Below are 19,303 nucleotides of genomic sequence, written 5' to 3'. Positions count from 1 at the left end.
GAACAAGTGGAGGTTATGGGTCTTGTTCAGGCGCCCAACGGTGACATCACTCTACCGACTCTGAGAGTCGAACCGGCGACTTTCCAATCGCAGGCATAGCATCCAAACCAGCTGAGCCACAAAGGGAAGATTTCACCGCATAAGAATAACTTGGTAAACTCATGCTGTCACCTGATTCAATCCAGTTTCAATTATATTTATTTTTATATTGCGCCTTTCCCAACAGAATCACCCCAAAGTGCTTTACATGAGTGTTGCGATACATCACTACACCATTTATACAGAGTAATACTAAAACGGGGAAGAGGGAGGACAGATACATGAAAAGAAAGAAAGCCGGATGACAATGAAGGAGAGGAACCAAAAACTCCCAAATAGGGAGAGAAAAACATCCAAGGTCACCTGGCTGCTAAACCCCCATGGGCTCGCTAACAAACACTTCTTTGAAAGACTGAGCAGTTTTACCCATAATTCCAGAGAAAAACACACCACCTGGGATGCCAGAGAGAGAGACACTACTTTGCAATATGGCTGCCACGGTGACAGTGCATGTGTAGGGTGGGACTAATTTCCCATAATATCCAATCACACATCATCTGGGCTGCACAGGGATTGAGTCCTAATTTGGACTCTGTTTCTGAGCTCGTGACCGAAGGTGAAAATGTGAGGGAGTTCATCAGAGCACAGAAATTAGTACAGGGCATGCCTCTCCTGATCCAGCAGGAACCACAAAGGATTCTGGGTCACACACTGCACCAGCCTGCCACGATGTCATAGTCCTGAGTAGCTCTGGGGGGCCTCGTAGCTTCGCTAGGAAGATCCTGCCAGATCTTCTAGTCAAATGCAAGATGGTGCTGCCGCCTTGTCTCCCCGTGGGCAGGAGACACCACTATGGTCCAGGAGCCTGACCTCCTCCTGCTGAGTAAACTTACAGCCAGGAGGGGGTGCTGTAGAGCAAAAGGGAAAATGTGTGATGTCAGTAGACACATATACTGATTAGACCCTAACCATCAGGAGGGTATGTTACCCAACAGAAAAACACCCCCAAGATAATAATTAGCTAAATTAATAATTAGCTATAATTAATCCTGACTTTATAATCTTTAAAAAAATGATTAAGAGGAATTATATCCTCAGAAGTAATGCAAAGCACTTAGGATAGAAGAACAGGGCTCTATGAAATTTGTCACTTTATCCTTGTTGAGAATGTTTATTGATCACAGCTCCCTCAGCTAAGGTTAGCATTCCTATAAAAAAGGCACCAAATATGATCAGTTCATTCATTTTGATAAAGTTTCCAATAAATTTGATAAGGTTTCCAATCCCAGAGCAGTGTGGCTCCACATTCAAGTTACAATATACCGATTGATCTCTTTTCTTGTTCACCACACTTGAGTAAAGTTCAGCATCAACGTCTGCTTGAGTGGTACAGCTGTAGTATCTAATTACTGCCACTGGAGGGCGCTCATTATTTGAAGAAGTGTGGCGCTTTGGCTTTCGCAGAGATGAAGACTGTCATTACTCCCCTTGTTTGTCGGTAATTTGTCAGTAATTATGGATTAGGCATTAAGGGACTCAAAAGATAATGGAATCTCATTGATAAAGTTTTATGCATTATATATAAGGGTATAACTAAAGTTTATATGGTTTTATGGGCTGGCTACTGCATGTGTTGTGGGTGTGGGAGTCTGACATGTTTGTGGACAGGCTGGATGTGGGATGGTGTTAGCAGACTTTTGCATGTAGAGGTCAGGGGTTATTCTGGAATTTTCTATTTCAATTTCAAAGAACTTTATTTGTCCCCGAGGGGCAATTTAAAAGGCATAGAGGAGCAACGCACACAAATGACAGTAGTAACATTAGACACACAGACACACAATAAACTATGAACATAATAAATTACTTAAAGTACAGTGGTGCTGATCTGAGAACAGCCGCCCCACGTTTGAGATTCCCTTGAAGCTGAGACTGGGTTCCACTATAGAAACTGGGGGTGTGTGCCTGTGGAGGTGTGAGAGGGGGCGTGCTGCCCCAGTAACACCTCCCGAATCAAGGCAGAGGTGTGAGGCCTAGCCGGGAGTGTCGATGGTGAGGTCACACTGCAGCATGCCACCTTGGTCGCTAGTGACCGCTGACCCCGTGACTGGGGTCAATCTGGTGTCACCAAGACACCGCAAACCTGCAGGGTAAGTGTTACAGCCCCGGGATCGGACTGGGTCATCTGTTGTGTCATAACAAGAGATCAGCAGCCCTGGATCTACAGGTAACCCAGTTAATTAAACCCGGATGTAGCCTAAATACCTCATAAAGGATATTTATTGGGTCAAACCGGGTGGATTGGGAGAGAGATGAAGGGCGGAAATAGGAGGAAGACGTCTCTCCGCCGGTTCCTTGTATGGGGTTTCCGTAGCTGCGTTTCAGGGGTTTCTCATGACTGTGTTTTTTTAGGTTTTTTTTGTCTTTCTTAAAGGGACCTCATCCCCATTTTGTTTAATATTGACTTCATCGTGGTCATTATAAACCTCGCCATCTGGCAGACCTTCCCTAACCCGCCGTGCATTTACCTGTGACGCCGATAAACATCAGACCCATGCTGAAACGGACGGCCGAGCCTCTTCCTGCAAGCACATTAATCACAGCCAATCAGAAGCCGTGTTAGAAAGAACAATAACCTGGGATAAACGCAACCACGTGTGGGACGGGACTTTTTGGCGCTGCTTTTCATTACTGTAACGAGCCCTGCAAGTACAGGGTGAGCATCAAACATCGGGGATCTTTCCCCCAAATTCGGAAAAGCGGATTCGCGAGCATTACGGTACGAATGAGACTCTAGTGATCCCTCACAATCTCAGAGACACACCTCGCGCTCTTAGTGGGGATGGTGTGTAGCTCAGTTGGTTAGACATCTGTGGCTGTTATCGGAAGGTTGTTGGTTTGAATCCCGTGCTCATCAGAGGCCTTTAAAAAAAATAAATGTTGGATGGATGGCTGTCCCTGTGTTAAAACCCCAAGCTTCATGCATCTATATGTGAGTGTATGTCAAGGAGAGCAGGGGTATGCAAAAAAAAACACACATTAAGATGTACCTGATCTTGTAATTATTGCAGTAAAGGGGGAGAATGTTAGGATGATTCCAAGGGGTCTGTAAGTAACATCCTACTGGTGGGATAAAAATCAGAATCTTTATTCACCGAGTACAAAAATTACCAGGAATTCTGTTTGCTGGTGGTGGTGGTACGACTTGCCAATTAAACGCATAAAATCAAGAAAGACAGACATACAAAAACACGAAAAAGTGTGTGGATACAAAAATAAATATATGGACAAATGAGTAAAGTGGAACAAGCAGGTGTATGGTGCAAACGATGGCTTCCTTGAGGGATTTGTGTGTGTGTGTGTGTGTGTGTGTGTGTGTGTATATATATATATTACATTACTACTGCCACCCTCACCCTAACAATGCAAAATAACAGGACAAAAGACTAGATAATACAGTAGATAAATAAGTAAATAAAAGGATAGACAGGATAATAAAACAGGAAAGGAAGAAAGGATCTCATTATGAATGGTAAGTGAATGAAAAGAAAAAGATAAAGTTATGATGGATGAATAAATGTGAGAAATATAGCAGGAGAAAAACTACAAACAACTACAACCCATGCGTGTGTGAGTGAGTGTGACAGAAACAAACAGACCTAGAGTGTAGACTAGATTGGGGTCGGTGGGTCGTTTGTCCGGTTAAGAGGCAGATTTTGGTAGGTGTTGAGCTGGGAACCGTGGGTAAGAGTACAATCTGTGGCGTGTTTCTCTCAGGTGTGAAACTCTGTCTAACAAGGTGCCAAGAGAATGGGGAGGGGGTGGGAGGCCACAGGGCATGAAGTTTGTGTGTGATTCTGCTGTTTAAAAACATACGGCCCTGGAATATTGCTCAGCTTTGAAGGTCAAAGGTCAGGGGCAGACATTTTGGCAGCTGCGTGCAGGTCCTGGTTAGTCAAGCACAGATCCAGCAAATCGGACGCACGGTCCCGTCTCTCTTGGGCAGTCACACGCAGTCTAATAAGGTGTTAAGAGAAAGGGTTGGGGCGGGGGGGGGGGGGGTTGTGAGCAGTGCAGCGCCTGGAGTTGGCGTGTGGAGGTATTTGTGGGTTTGGGGAGGGGAGGGGGTGCCGCACTGACACCTCACCACCCAGCTTGGAGGTGTGAGGCACGACCCGGGGTGTGGGAAGCTGGGTCACACTGTGGCACACGCAGCCTGGGTCGAGAGCGGACACTGACCCAGTGAGCAGGGTCACGCTGGTGTCAACAAGACACTCAGATGTACACTATATGGACAAAAGTATTGGGACACGCCTCTTAATCACTGAATTCGGCTGTGTCATTCAGACCCATTGCCACAGGTGTATAAAATCAAGCACCTATCCATGCAGTCAGGTTTACAAATATTTGTGAAAGACTAGGTCATTCTAAACAGCTCACGCGTAGTACTGTCATAGGATGCCACATCAGTTTGTGACATTTCTTTCCTGTTGGATATTCCACGGTCAACTGTAAGTGGTATTATTGTAAAAAGGAAGTGTTTAGTAACAACAGAAATTCAGCTTTGAAGTGGCAGACCATGTAAAATAACAGAACAGGGTCACTGAGTGCTGAGGCGCATAGTGTGTAAAATCGCCAACGCTCTATTGACTCAGTAACTGCAGACTTCCAAACTTCCTCTGCCATTAATCCCAGCATAAAAACTGTGCACCAGGAGCTTCATGGAATGGGCTTCCATGGCCGAGCAGCTGCATGCAAGCCTCACATCACCAAGCACAATGGCAAGCGTCAGATGCAGTGATGTAAAGCACAGTGCCACTGGACTCTGGAGCAGTGGAAACGTGTTCTATGAGTGACGAATCACGCTTCTCTGTCTGGCAGTCTGATGGACGAGTCTGGGTTTGGCAGATGCCAGGAGAACGTTACCTGCCTGACTGCGTCATGCCAGCTGTAAAGTTTGGTGGAGGAGGGATAATGGTATGGGCTTGTTTTTCAGGGGTTGGGCTGGGCCCCTTAGTTCCAGTGAAAGGAACTGTAAATGCTTCAAAACTTTGCACAATTCTATGCTTCCAACTTTGTGGAAACAGTTTGGGGAAGAGGCCCTTTCTGTTCCAGCATGATTGTGCCACAGTGCACAAAGCCAGATCCATAAAGACATGGTCGGGTGAGTTTGGTGTGGAAGAATTTTACTGGCCCTCACAGAGTCCTGATCTCAACCTCATTGAATACCTTTCGGATGCACTAGAGTGGAGACTGCAAGCCAGCCCTTCACATCCAGCATCAGTGCCCAACCTCACAAATGCTCTTCTGAATGAACAGTCAAAAATTCCCACAGATATACTCCAAAATCTTGTGGAAACTTTCATGGCTGTTACTCTTTCATTATTATTAATTACTATTCCTGACTGTTACTCTTTCATGACTGTTACTCTTTCATTACTATGACTCTTTCATGCATGTTACTCTTCATTAATATTAATTACTCTTTCATGACTGCTACTCTTTCATTACTATGACTCTTTCATGGCTGTTACTCTTTTATGACTCTTACTCTTTCATTACTATAAAATATTTATGTGGGCAGGGAGCAGGCAAAAGCAGTGCCAGTGTGGAGTTACTGTCTGTGTAATGGGCAGATTTTGTAGGTTCTGGACTGGGAACTGTGGGTCAGAGCTGGGATCTGTAGGGTGTTTCTCTTGGGTGTGAAATTCAATCTAACAAGGCACTAAATGAAAGGTTTTGGGGGAGGGGTCAGCACAGGGTCTGGAGTTTGTCTGTATGTGTTGGTGAGGTGGGAGGGGGGGGGGGTTGCCACACTGACACCTCTCCAATCAGCTCAGAGGTGTGAGGCGTGGCCAGAAGTGTGAAAGATGGAGTCACAGTGGTGGCACGCTGGTCGAGAACGGGCGGTGACCGGGGACTGGAGTCAGACTGGTGTCACCAAAACCCTGCAGAGTAGGTCAGCCTGCGTAATCGGCGCCGATCATCATAAGCGGCGGACTGATGACGCAAGGTCAGGACGCTATGTGGCTCAGTGATCAAAATTCAAGATAAAAGATTTTTATTTGCCACATGCATGAATGTAGTGACACACCAGCAGTGAAAATGAAATTTCCGCTATCCAACCGAGCCAATGAACAAGGTAGAAGGATAACCAAATAAAATAAAATAAATGTAAGTGTTAAAATAAGCATAAAACGTTTAACGTGCTGGTTGCAGTCATAGCTTATTTTCGCTTTTCTTTGGTGGTGTTAATGTTACTAATGGTGCCTGCCTGAGCACAGCCACTGGGACAGTTTATGACATGGGTGTTGAGTGTCTTGATGCCCTAGACCTACAGTGCTATATGTATATATCCTGCAAGGTGGGCAGTTCAGAAATCAGAAGGTTGTCGGTTCCAATCCCATTGTCGGCCGACTGATTTCCACAAGGCCCTTCAGGCTGACCCTGCTTTCTCAAAACGTCCATTGCTTTGGATAAAAGCGTCTGCTAATTAATTGCAAGCCGTCCTACACTTGTCATCCGTTCTGTGTAACACCAGGTGAGTGTGTCCACTGTACTGATCGTGGAAGTGTATCCAGTGTCTGGTTCCAGATAAACCTTCCAGATCATTCTTACCGCAATCCTTTGAAAATAAAGGTTGTATCTTAATATATAGGACAGCTGTGGTTGGTCCACGTTTTACACTTTTGTCACTAGAGTGAAAAACAGAAAACAATTCTGACAATCCACAGGCTACATCATCGTTCATTAGCCAATTACAGATGACAGTGGGGTGTTCAAAATGCCATAATTGGTCATCGTGACATGGTCCTGCTTACTAGTAGGGCCGAAAGCCTCACCAAAACGGGCTGGTTGTGTCAACACTATCTGATTGGTCGAAATGCACGTAGATTCCGGTGTTCTGTGCATGGATTATCTGAAGGATTATCTGTTTATTATTGGTAGCATCACACATCATGAGGTACCGATGTATTCCTCAGAAGTCGAAACCTGAAAAAGGACTAGAACAGCTGAACGGAATGGATTTGTAATGCAAATTTACACAAGCAAATGCTCATTTCACTAGTATGTGATGCTAACATAAGATGGCGATTCTCACATACGAGCTAGAGGAAATTAACACACAGTAAAAAGAAAAAAAATGCACATAGCAAATCATGATGTACACTGTGAGAACAGTAGATACGCATCTTTTTCGGTTTTGCGTGACTGTTCACCGAGCCGGCCTTTCTGCAGTGGAAAACCGAAGGGAACTGGAACCTTGCTGTAAATAGTGTCTCTTCGCGGTACAGCTCAGTTCCTGCATGGGTCTGGGGGGGGCTAGTGCCCCCGTGACAACATGCATGGCCCCCCTAAATACATTTATCTGATATAAATGTACTATTGCTATTGCTATTATTATTATTCACATTTATATATGTGGGCTAAAATGTTTTGCGCTGGGAACAGGCGAAACACAAATGTAAGCACATTTTCTTGACAGACTCTTAACACGAGGGCACCGGGTGGTCGAGTCGCTTTGGTTGGTGAAAAGCAAAGTTAACGACAGAAAGAAATAATCAAGCTTGTGGGAGCAAGACAATCTAAACAAGAACTCCGAGTGAATTACGTATTTGTAAAAACCGTGAAATGTGACTGCAAAGCATTGCATAAATAAGTTTTCGGTTTTCTTAATGCTGGCAATCTAGTGTTCATACTTGATGGACATTAAGGTCAAATGCATCTGAACCCCCCCCCCCCCCTAACAAAACAACTGGCCCCAGTCCGCCCCCCGCCAGTTGAAATGGCCTAGAACCTCCACTGATGACTTGTGTAAATATGTGGCCTGTTGAAAGGATGTGGTGAATATCTCCTTCATTCCCTTATTAATGGGCTAATTTTCCAAAGAATTTCACCGCAATACATTTCAAAGTTTCCCGGATTGCTTATTGTAGTTTACTGCTAATTGTGCATATGGCAATAATGTCCGTAATCCTGAAACCTTCCGGCTGACAAAGCTGGGTACGTGTGCGTGAAATCCATTCCTGGGGAAATAGGCAAAAAACATGTGGCCACAAGAAGCCATGTTCCTCTCCGAGCAGCTAGCTAGGAGTTTGGCAGCACAAAACAATGTGAAACACCAGTGGCAAAGCTACCCACATTTTTTTGTAAAACAGTCTAAAATTCATAATCCCTTCAGGACCTTCGCCGTGGACAAACCGGCCACAAATCCAGCTTTTCTGTCATGTTTGGCCTTGAATAAAAAACCCAGAAAGTTTCTGGGGCAACTAACACTCAGATGAATGTAGCAGGTTCCAGCCAATCAGCGATGCGTATGTCAGCTGTAAACGATTCAGATCCTGAAGGTGACTGGAGAGCAGTGGATGTATTTATGCATCTGATATAAATTTACTTGTTGGATGTCCTGTAAAAATCTTTTGGAATGAGATCCTGGTCATTCTGAAATGGGATAATATATATTAGCTGTACATAGAAAAGATATCATACCCAGAGCCACCGCTAGAGATGTTGTCATATCGGACCCCCAACCCAGACCAATCAGATTGGGCCCCTGTCACTCAGGGGTCCTTGGAATTGTCCTAAATTTAACCCCCCCGTTCAGCACCCCTGGCCAAACCTTTGAAGATCTGGCACATATACAGTAATACGGCCTGCGGGTGCAAATGACATTAGTCTGGCTTGTAATTTTGTAATTATGAAGTTCTCAACTGATACATGGCTAATTCCTAGACAATGCTTAGAAGGGCAGCCGAGACAGGGACCTGAATATGCCGATTCCGCATTGAATATCTGTGTCACACACACACACACACACACACACATATATATATATATACTATATATAGTACAGTACTGTGCAGTATTTCTGGTGCACTACAGCTCTATTTGCACATCATACACAGTAAGACTTAATTTCTTAAGAGTAATTTTTTTTATTATTTCCAAGTTTTGTTTTTATTTTCTAATCTGTTAAATATTTGTGGGCTACTTTATGTCCCTTTGTCTGCTGTCTTGCTGCTGTAACACCCAAATTTCCCTCAGTGGATTAATAAAGTATCATCCATCCATCCATCCATCTATCTATCTGTCTGGATTGCACTGTGTTTACACATTTCTTGTCATAATTGTGCTTGTATTTGCTGACTTACATTGATGTGTATCCGTGATCTTTGCTTTGTGTTTGATTTGTGTTCACCGGAATAATTTCCATTGCATGGTGTGACTCTTGCATCTTGGATGTGAATGTGGAGGTGAGCGTGTGGGAATGTTTTGGTGCTGGAGCCGTAGGTTTATGAGCAGGTCAGGGTTCAGCCGCGGCCTGGTGACCCCTGTCAGCCTCTCTGTCCCACTCAGTCAGTAGGTGCTGATCTGGGAAAAATGCCACCGGGCTTCGATCTGCAGGGTGATGCTTACCGGGGCTGGAATTCAGTCTAACAAGGTGCCAGGAGGGGGGGGGGGGAGGGCGGCACAGAACTGGAGTGTGCCTGGAGAAGTGTGAGGGAGATGGGGGGGGGGGCAGGCTGACACCTCCCCAATCAGGCCAGGGGTGTGAGGCGTGGCCAGGGGCGTGAAAGGTGAGGTCACACTTCGGCACATGCAGGGGTGCACCGTGACCCAGGACAGGGGTCAGCCTGGTGTCAAGAAACAAGGCGGCGTGACGGCATGAGGAACACGCCACGTATCTGAGAGCATTTTTAAAAACCACCCATAGCGCCAGCAGCACCAACTCTCAGCATGAGGCTATCAGAGCGTCAAGGATGCGGGTCACTGTGGCCCGTTGCCAGAATATTCTATGCCTTCTGGAGCTTCTGTAGGATGGAGAACGTGCCCACGTTCTGCCGCTAATATTTTTTCTCTAAAGGTAGACATTTTTGGGGGGGGGAGGGTGGTTGTGATGATCTGGGAACAGTGAGTCATGCTTCAGATTCCGCTCGGGGCGAGACTTAGTCTAACAAGGTGCTAGAACAGAGATGTGGGCATGGCGGGGTGGGGGGGGGGGGACTGATCTCAAAGTGTGCCTGCAGAGGTGTGAGGGCGGTTTGGTGGGGGGGGGGGGGGGGTTTCCATGCTAACACCTCCCAAACAGCCCAGAGGTGTGAGGTGCGGGCAGCAGTGTGGAGGGTGGAGTCACACTTCGGCACTTGCCATCCCAGTCAAGCTGGACACTGACCCGGGGACTGGGGTCGCACTGGTGTCAACGAGATACCCACGAGAAGGTCCGCAAACGTAAATATTATGGATCTGGGTGAAAAGCAGGCTGCATCAGTTGCTGCAACGTCCTGTTTGTTCAATGGTCAATACATGAATTCTGAGAAATTTGACTACAGACTGTTTGACTCCCCAACATACCACCAGGGTCCATTCCAACTGTCAGGTCGTACATCGAGATGGATGCATGTCAGAATAGGTCAATCGCACTGACATTTAGGTGTGAGAATGAGAGAGAACACAAGAACATAAGAAATTTACAAACGAGAGGGGACCATTCGGCCCATCAAGCTCGTTTGGGGAGAACTTAACTAATAGCTCAGAGTTGTTAAAATCTTATCTAGCACTGATTTAAAGGAACCCAGGGTTTTAGCTTCCGCTACACTAGCAGGAAGACTATTCCATATTCTAACTACAAACTGTGTAAAGAAGTGTTTTCTCAAATTCAGTTTCAAATGTTCTCCTGCTAATTTCCACCTATGGCCACAAGTTCTAGTATTTAAACTAATATTAAAGTAGCCATTTGGCTGAACAGCATCCAGACCCGTTAGAATCTTATAGACCTGAATCATATCCCCCCTTAGTCTCCTTTGCTTGAGGCTAAACAGATTCAGTTCCGCTAACCTCTCCTCATAAGACATTCCTCTAAGACCAGGAATCATTCTTGTTGCCCTACATTGAACCTTTTCCAAGGCAGCAATGTCCTTCTTAAGGTCTGGTGACCAAACCTGCACACAGAGATGCATCTGAGAATGGGATAGACTAGTGCTGCCCCAAATTTATTTTCATAAATATATTTACTTAATTTTTTTTTTTCAAAACTTCGGTCGTACACGGGCAGTCGCCAGGTTAAAAACATCAGACTTAGGGATGACACATACTTACAAATAGACTAGCATAATGCCCATTACATGAAAAATTCAGGTTAAATACAATGGTTCATAATAACGTGCATGCACTACTCTGTCGCTACTCTGTCGCTACTCTGTCGCTACTCCGTGACGCTCATGAATACATTGTGCTGCTTCAGTCTGTCGTCGGCTTGAGGTACAATACCATACGTATGTAGTTATTATCATTTACTGTATAATTATCATTGAGATTATATATATATATATATATATATAGAGAGAGAGAGAGAGAGAGAGAGAGATAGTATACAATTCTACAAAGTAATAAATATCAGGGCTATTAAAATCATAGAGCTCGAGGTCTGAGCGCGACTGAGTTTCCAGTCTTACTTTACCTGTGAGTCGGGTGAGAAGCCTCTGGCCAATCAGAATCAGTGACTATTAAACTAAGTACCTGGGACAATTGAAAACAAGGCCTGGATTTGGAATTGAGTTCCAGATCTAAATAGCCCTGAAATATACAGCTCTGGAAAAAAATTAGAGACCACTCTATAATTTTACAAAATCTGCATTTATAAATCCTGGTTTAATCCTGGTTCTGCTGGCAGAGGCTACACTGCACGGCAGGCTGCTTCCAGGCTCAAAGTTTCTTAGACAGCAGCAAAGAAGAACAAGGTGAAGCAGGAGGCACTGGGAACGACCAGAAACCAGCCAGATAAAGGGCAGAAGCAACACTGTAATGCCAGAGATGACCTTCAACTTATCCAACAGTTTCGCATGAATCGCAGTATGACTTCAAGTGACCTTCAAAAAGAATGGGAAACATTAAGTGGTGTGAAATGCACTGCTAGGATAATTCATAACAGGCTGATAGAAGCAGTTCTGAAGACGCTTAAAGCAAGGAAGAAGCCCTTCAGTGAGAAGCTGGGAAGAGCCAGGCTGGAGGTTGCAAAAAATAAAAAATAAATGCACAGGCATGATGCCCGTAAATGGAGAAATTAGTGAAAATGAAAATTTTGCTGTTGCCACTTAATTTTTTCCTTACCTGTATATTATATCTGCCTCCAGACTTAAGGATAATCACCACAGCAAGTGTTGTGGTCTCCAAATGGAAGTGTGCGTTTCAGTCCCACTTCCGACACAAACCTTTCTGGAGACCGTGGCCTGACCCTACGTTCAGGCCCCAAGCTCTGCTCTAATGTGCATATATGTGTATCTCGAAGCAGAGCATGATGGGATATGTGAAAAGAAACATTCCAATGCACCTGTACTTGTGCAATTGGCAAATATGACGTCATTTGATTTCAAAGCTGTTCTGTTTCAGCCCATAAGCTGTCTGTGTGGTGTTTGATTTGGGAGACCTGGCACAAAGCCCGAGACTTCTACTCAGTGCCGGGTGACTCATTAAGGTGCCATCTTCTGAGGGGGCACCTAATTAGCAAGCCAATTTCACTTCGTCTCAGACAGGGGCCGCCACATTGGCTCGACCGGTCCTGCCTCTGCTCACTCACAACGCACCGCCTTGACCAGAAGTGCAAGTTGCTTAGTCACCAGTAGATCTCTACTGGTTGCAGTCAGATAACAGTTCAAATGAGTATCTCTGGGTTCTAAATATTTATTGATGTGTACAGCTAACGGAGATTCTTAAAATCAATCCCCCAACTGACTTCTGAGAGGAGAAATGATTATTAGGCAAACTCTTAGTGAACAGGTTGTTTACCTGGTAGAGGATTTCGCAAGGACAGACATGTCCATGATGCTCTCTGTGCTTTAGCGGCCTTGGGAATGGCCGTTGAAATATAGCCGCTTAGCCGATGGCTTTATCCAAACGTGTTTTGTTTTTGTTTTTTAGATACACTTTCACAGCTTGCAGTTTCAATTAGAATCACTCAGATTAAGTACCTCGGTCAAAGGGGGTGACAGCAGAGTCCCTGTGAGTTTTGGAACCTCAATGTAACAGGCCTATGTAACCGGCTTATGTAGCAGGCCTATGTAACCGGCCTATGTAGCAGGTCTACGTAACAGGCCTATGTAGCAGGCCTATGTAGCAGGTCTATGTAGCAGGCCTACGTAGCAGGCCTATGTAACCGGCCTATGTAGCAGGTCTATGTAGCAGGCCTACGTAACCGGCCTATGTAGCAGGCCTACGTAGCAGGCCTATGTAACCGGCCTATGTAGCAGGTCTATGTAACCGGCCTATGTAGCAGGCCTATGTATTTAACCAGAACGCTGCCTAAGTAAGATTAGAATGAGTATTTATTTATCTTTTTGACACAACGTATGCAACTCATGACAACTCATACACAGGCGGTCACCAGGTTACGAACGAGATCCATTCCCTAAGTCAGTCTTTAAGTCGAATTTGTAGGGGAATCGGAAAAAAAAGCCAGTGTAACTTAATTAAGATCATTAACATTCATAAACAGCCTGGTTGGAATATTTGCGTATCTGTGGTATCTGTGGTTTGGACAGCAAATCCTGGAAGTAGTGCAATGCGGTATTAATTGTGAGACTATGTGCTCCTGTATTAACACCATATTAATTATGCGTGTGCTTCAATTAAGGGTCAGAGGTCACCTGAGGGCACGGACCCACATCTTCTGGTCAAAGGTCAAACCTGTGGGCGCTGATCTAAGAGGGACCCCTAGCTCTGGCAGTAGGGGGTGTTTCTCCAGGGAGTGAGAGTTCACCTAACACTGTGCACTGCTAAGAGATAGCAGGGAGATAGACCAGTCTTGCATGGTGGGGGTGGGGGCAGTTGGTGTCCTCTATTTACCTCCTCATTCAAGGGAGTGGGTAGTCAGTTTGAAATCCAGATCTGCTGTGCATTCTGAAAGATTTAGTGTATGAGGAAATCAACGATTGCCAAAGGATTTAAAACTATGTCGTTTTTTCAGTACCAGTATGTGCAAATTATTATTTCTAGGGTTTTATTACAATGTATTTGTCATAACAATTGAAAAGAATACGCTCATCTGCTAAGCGTTTTGTCTCTCCGTTATTTCATGGCAATTTCTTTGTTTTCAATACGGTGATGGCAAACAAAACTAAAAAAATAATATAAACGGAGCTTTATATTACTACGCCGGCTACTTTTGTTCTAAACAGGTTTTTACTGGCTTTGTTAGGAACATCACAGAAGTACAATAGTAAAACCAGGTGTTTTGCATTTTAAAAGGAACTTAGCACACTGCGATTAAAGTATCTTCAGTTCCCTCGGGGACTGACTTTGCACAAAGAAAGTGCAGACGCCCGGAATCTGAGCCGCTCCGGCCGCGATTACCTGCATTCCACGCCGCGGGAGAGCGCAGCTTGTCCGGGCAGCGGATGGCGGAATGCTGCGAGGGGGGGAGGGAGATGTAAGCATCCATGTGGCCTTCGATGGTCAGCAAATGCAAGACCAGGATACCCCCCCCCCCCCCCCGGCCCAGCCCCAAAAACCACCAGAGTGGAATAATCAGCTGCCCCCCCCCCCTTTGTTTTCATAGGACTTGGTTTTGGGGATTAGACATTTGGGTCTTGGAGTAAACTTTTGCCTGGGCGTCATAATGCAATTTGTGAACGACGATAAACGGTAGAGCGCCGTTAGGCACCTGAATGTGATATTTACCCACTCTGTTGCAAGCACTTAAAAACGCTTACAGAAAGACTTAAATTAAATCTTATCGTTGGCTCCTATTCAAACCGCTCACCTTTCCAGAAGTTTCCATTGTAATTTGACTTTTTCCGTTAATTAACTGGTGCCACCATTATTATCAAAATTTAGATCGTAACGCTAGATAAAGATGTCATAGGACTCCCCAGAGAACCATACCCTTAAAATCAGCACATAAATCAATTATTCTTGATTGCAGTATAAGAAATACTAATCCTCATTTCAATTATCTGTCATCGACAAAGGGTCTGCTAATATCGCTATAACTTAAAATTGAATATAAATGTTTAAATTATTCTATCTATTGTGAATTCGAGGCACCCAATACGATGGGTATTCGGCGGTCTGCTAAATCATTCTTTAACTTAGTGTTACCCTAATATTAATTTATTCTTGTCAGTACATTTATCCCCAATCCATCTTCCAACCTCTTAATTTAACAATTAAAATAGTATAAATAAACAATAAACATTTTTAAGTTTATGTTTGACATTTGCCTACTTCCATAATTTCATGTATACATAGGTATTTTTTTCATGCAGTACATATATGTGTGTGTTTGTGTGTGTGTGGTGTAGTGTAGCATAGCACAATTATTGACATTTATGTTCCTTAATTTAGGCTATTTTACCTCTAGAAATCCATACTTTTTAATTCGAAGGCTTGGCTAGATCGATATTCTAGTCAATTCTGCATGTGACACCGCATTTGGGCTAAACAATTCCTGGCCGCTAGCATGTCCATTTGTGCCTTTTGTGTCAGTTTGCTGTCTCGACAGGAGGTAAATACAGCAATAGGTGCAGGGTTGGTTTTTCCAAATGGAGCCGCGGAGTCCATCGAGGCCCGATTAGACCTTCATTACGGCCGTATGGTGACATTTGTCACACCTCGGCTAACGTGGTCAGGCGCGTGCTGGCTGCCCGACTTGGGCATTGAAGCCCCACTTACTCTGTCAAATGAGCACCAGCACGCAGTTCCAAAGCCTACTTTCTTAACCTTTTAAGAAAACAGAAGTAGGAATTTTCTGATGTATCTCGATAATCAACTTGAAATTAAAAGAGGAGGATAAAGTTTTACGAAAATAATACTGAATGAAATTTACATTAACTGCGTGTCATACTTATCCAGAGAAGTGCCTTGTCTGTTATTTGTGCGTATTATTTTAGTATGCATTGATCTTGAAATATATCACACTCCACTCAGTCTAAATCATTCGTAATAGAAAGTCATTCATTTTATGCGTATGCCCTGTAATTATTTGAAACTAGTCTTTTTTATTAAAATGTACTAAGTCAGTTAAAATTAGCGTAGACTTACACGTTAAAATGACAAAATAACGCAGATATTAAAACCACCGATTAGAGATACGCTTATAGTAGATCGACTCAGAAATACCGGGGCTGTAAACTAATTTTCTCTTAATTATACGCCAACCCCTCCGTTGCTTTACCCCCTGTCGCGTTTCTCGCAGATGGTGTCTAACTTTTCTCCTTTTTGTTTTTATAATCACCTCGCTGGTATGAGATTTCTCACCCCCCGACTGCGACTCTCTGTTTATACAACTGGGTAATTCTTCACACCAAAATGCAGCCTGTCCCCCTCAAGTCATTTGGCATGCACACCCCCTCTCCCTCCCTCCCTCTCTGCCCCCCTCCTCCCCCCTGCCCACCTATCCACCAGCAGCCAGCCCCCCGGCTGTGGTTCTTATAAAAACCCTGGCCGTACGCGACTGCTGTATAGACTCACAGCGGCTTTAACCAACACTGGTGAATCCTGCATACAGCCGGAGACTGCGCCTACCCCACGTCGTGATACGAGAGGAGACGGTTTTGCTTTTTGGCCAAGGAGCTTATTTGCGAAATACGGAAATGGAAACCTCTGTTCTCTCCAGCCACCAGAATCCCTTCGCTACGGCTCCTCTTTCGCTCTTGAACTGCGTTCTTCGTAGCCAAACACGCACGAACAGGTAAACTGCGATGCCTTGCAATAGGTTCTTACACCTATTTATGCGGGATGGATATACTGTATTGCTAATTATCCCACTTCAGTGGAATTAAGCGATGTATTTAATTACTGTATTGCAATCACTAATAATTTCAATTGATTAATTAAATGGATCGCATGGGATGATTCGCGTATCTACACTTGTGATATCCTGTTAAGACGTGTTGATTGCTTTTTAATTATAAATGCGTAGCTTATGTTAGCAAAACAATGCGTGTTATCAGAATTTCTTAAATTATACATATCCATGTATTGCATGGTCAGTTTTGTGTAGATGTAGCGCAGTTGGGTTCGATTTACTTCTCCCAGAAAGGCCTGTTTGTTACATTTATTTATATTATTGACGCTTTAACAAAGAGCGCTGTATTTAAAAATGTGCATTGTACTTTAATAAAGCGTATTTGATTGACACTGACCGTATGGCTTCTCTGCAGTCATGCTGTCCTGTGGAGACCCTGGCTGACCACCAGCGGAGATGCGCAGAGCAGATGCACGAGGACCCGAACTGTGTGTGTAAGTTCCATATCTGTCTCTCACGTTACTCTAAACGGACTTGTATGTGGTTGATATGCGTTCAGTCACATTTTGTTGTACGAATCGTGTCGCAAGCTATCGTTATATTTAAAAGGTTTTCATTTGCAAATTGCATTTAAATTGCATAGTACAAAACGCTCATATTTACAACTTAAATTCGGATTCATTGGCAGAATACGTATTTGCGATTTGTACTTGTAGTTCGTGAATCCATCGCAAATTAGGTATTTGCAAACACATAATTAAAAAGGGTGGAGGGGTTAGACAAACTTGCCCGAACAGCAGGGGGACAGGAAGGAATGTAGGGACAATTCACTGGAGCGTGCCAGAGCCAGAGGTGTAAAAAATAAGCTGTTTTCGACACCTTGCCGCTTAGTGGATGTAAGACAACCAATGGCAAGGAGTGACAGGGGATTCTGGGTCTGACACACGGAGCCATCTGGCAGGACAGGGACAGCCTATCCAGGAACGCCATTAACACCAGAGGTGACACATTAAGAGCGTTTCGGCCTAGCTAACACTTCCCCGTCGGTCGCAGAAAAGCCAAAACAGACACCTTTGCACCCGGGACAGAAAACAGGGCCCTTTTCCCACAGACTGACTTATCTAGCACCCAGCCATCCTTCCACCATTTGGACAGGAGCCAGTCCGGTAGTGAAAATAGCCATTTTACCCCCAATGTGTGAAATTAACATTCTTGTGGTTCTTTGCTTATAGCCATACACCAGAGCAGTCGTCCCAAGAGGCAATTTGGTCGGAGGCAAGTCTCAATCATTCCAGCATCCCGTGAGGTCAGTATTTCTACACCGGAAATGAGAGTTTCAAATGGGCTGCAGCTGCAGTCTTTTGGCATTTAAAAATGACCTGTAATGAAGCATTTTATTTAAACTTGTGTTTTGTTTGTATAGCCATTTGTTAAAGCGGAGAGGGTTTTGCCAGAAAATAAGTTTTGTCATGGTTTGATTTTTGAATCCAAAAGTAAATGTCATTGAATATGAAATTGACATTTCCTGTGTCATTGTTAAAGTGGGACATACACATTTCTAACCGTTCTGTCCATCTTCACATCGCAGGCTCTTCTGGCCCAAGTCGAAATCCTTCGACTACCTCTACAGCGACGGCGAAGTTCTGCTAAGGAACTTCCCCGTTCAGGCGACCATCAGTTTTTACGATGAATCTGAAAGCGAGGATGAGGATGACAGTGAAGACGTCGAGGAGGACTGGGAGGAAGACGACGGCAGGGATTCTAAGAGCTGCCTGAAACATCGGGCACATTTTACCAGTGACAACTGAGCTTCAGTAAACCCACAGTGACAACTGAGCTTCAGTAAGCCCACAGTCCCTGTCTTGATGCCGTCTCAAGCCTATCTCAGGGAAGCTGACATCCCAGCTGATCCACAGGACTGCACAGATAAACCAGTTCTGGTGACACAGAAACTCAGCATGGCTAACACTCCTGTATTACAGTGGTCACAAAGACATTGACTGTCCTTATTTGCAAACGTTCCAGAGCACAATAACAATACCAACTTGTACAATTCCAGACAAAGCCTATCCTGTATGGAAAAATGAAGCAGAAATGTTACTACATAATCAACGACAAAACTATTTACACTTTGGTGGTGTAAACTGTTTCACTTTAAGGGTAAAAGCATACGCAATATGCTACTAAGCTTTGCCAGTTTCAAGTAAACCCATTTCTTTCACATATCACAATGGTACCACGATGCATGCTGGGATTGTATAGATCTCATATTGGGATGATTGTTTTGCCTGCATATAATCTCAGGGTGTGGACCTCGTTTGTAAATAGAAAAGTACAATTTCTATTTTATTTCAGTTTCTAATTTATGATGTAAAATATGTATTTATATGTAATTTGTCTACTTTTTATACATTGTTGAAACATTGCATAAACTACTGTTATTTAATTAAAACTGGTTCTTAAAGATAATTCATGGATGTTTTTTTATTTTTCCGCATTGTCAACATTATAATCATATCAAGTTTG

The 19,303-nt window shown here is 44.1% G+C and overlaps 1 protein-coding gene and 1 long non-coding RNA gene across 2 annotated transcripts; one reads left to right on the top strand and one right to left on the bottom strand.

Moving 5' to 3' along the window:
• Positions 1-237: 237 nt before the first annotated feature.
• Positions 238-17,295, bottom strand: LOC111860800 (uncharacterized). The gene is made up of 3 exons (XR_002842100.2): positions 17,175-17,295; positions 14,383-14,437; positions 238-947 (listed from the first exon to the last, which is right to left on the bottom strand). It is a non-coding gene; the product is annotated as an uncharacterized lncRNA (long non-coding RNA).
• Positions 14,552-19,246, top strand: ripply1 (ripply transcriptional repressor 1). The gene is made up of 4 exons (XM_023844814.2): positions 14,552-16,720; positions 17,193-17,271; positions 18,010-18,083; positions 18,366-19,246. The coding sequence occupies exons 1-4, from the start codon at positions 16,623-16,625 to the stop codon at positions 18,583-18,585; spliced, it is 471 nt and encodes a 156-aa protein (XP_023700582.1). The 5' UTR covers positions 14,552-16,622; the 3' UTR covers positions 18,586-19,246.
• The last annotated feature ends 57 nt before the right edge of the window (positions 19,247-19,303 follow it).

The sequence above is a fragment of the Paramormyrops kingsleyae genome, chromosome 24 (assembly GCF_048594095.1).
Source record: "Paramormyrops kingsleyae isolate MSU_618 chromosome 24, PKINGS_0.4, whole genome shotgun sequence".
NCBI lineage: Eukaryota > Metazoa > Chordata > Actinopteri > Osteoglossiformes > Mormyridae > Paramormyrops > Paramormyrops kingsleyae.
The sequence above is the reverse complement of the archived record's forward strand: the minus strand, read 5'-3'. Positions and strand labels throughout refer to the sequence as shown.

What these genes read in the sequence shown, in the direction of transcription:
- ripply1 (XM_023844814.2), top strand. Translation starts at nt 16,623, where the DNA reads ATGGAAACCTCTGTTCTCTCCAGCCACCAGAATCCCTTCGCTACGGCT. An exon ending in AGCCAAACACGCACGAACAG is followed by an intron (nt 16,721 to 17,192) that starts GTAAACTGCGAT and finishes GCTTCTCTGCAG; the next exon opens with TCATGCTGTCCTGTGGAGAC. An exon ending in CGAGGACCCGAACTGTGTGT is followed by an intron (nt 17,272 to 18,009) that starts GTAAGTTCCATA and finishes CTTTGCTTATAG; the next exon opens with CCATACACCAGAGCAGTCGT.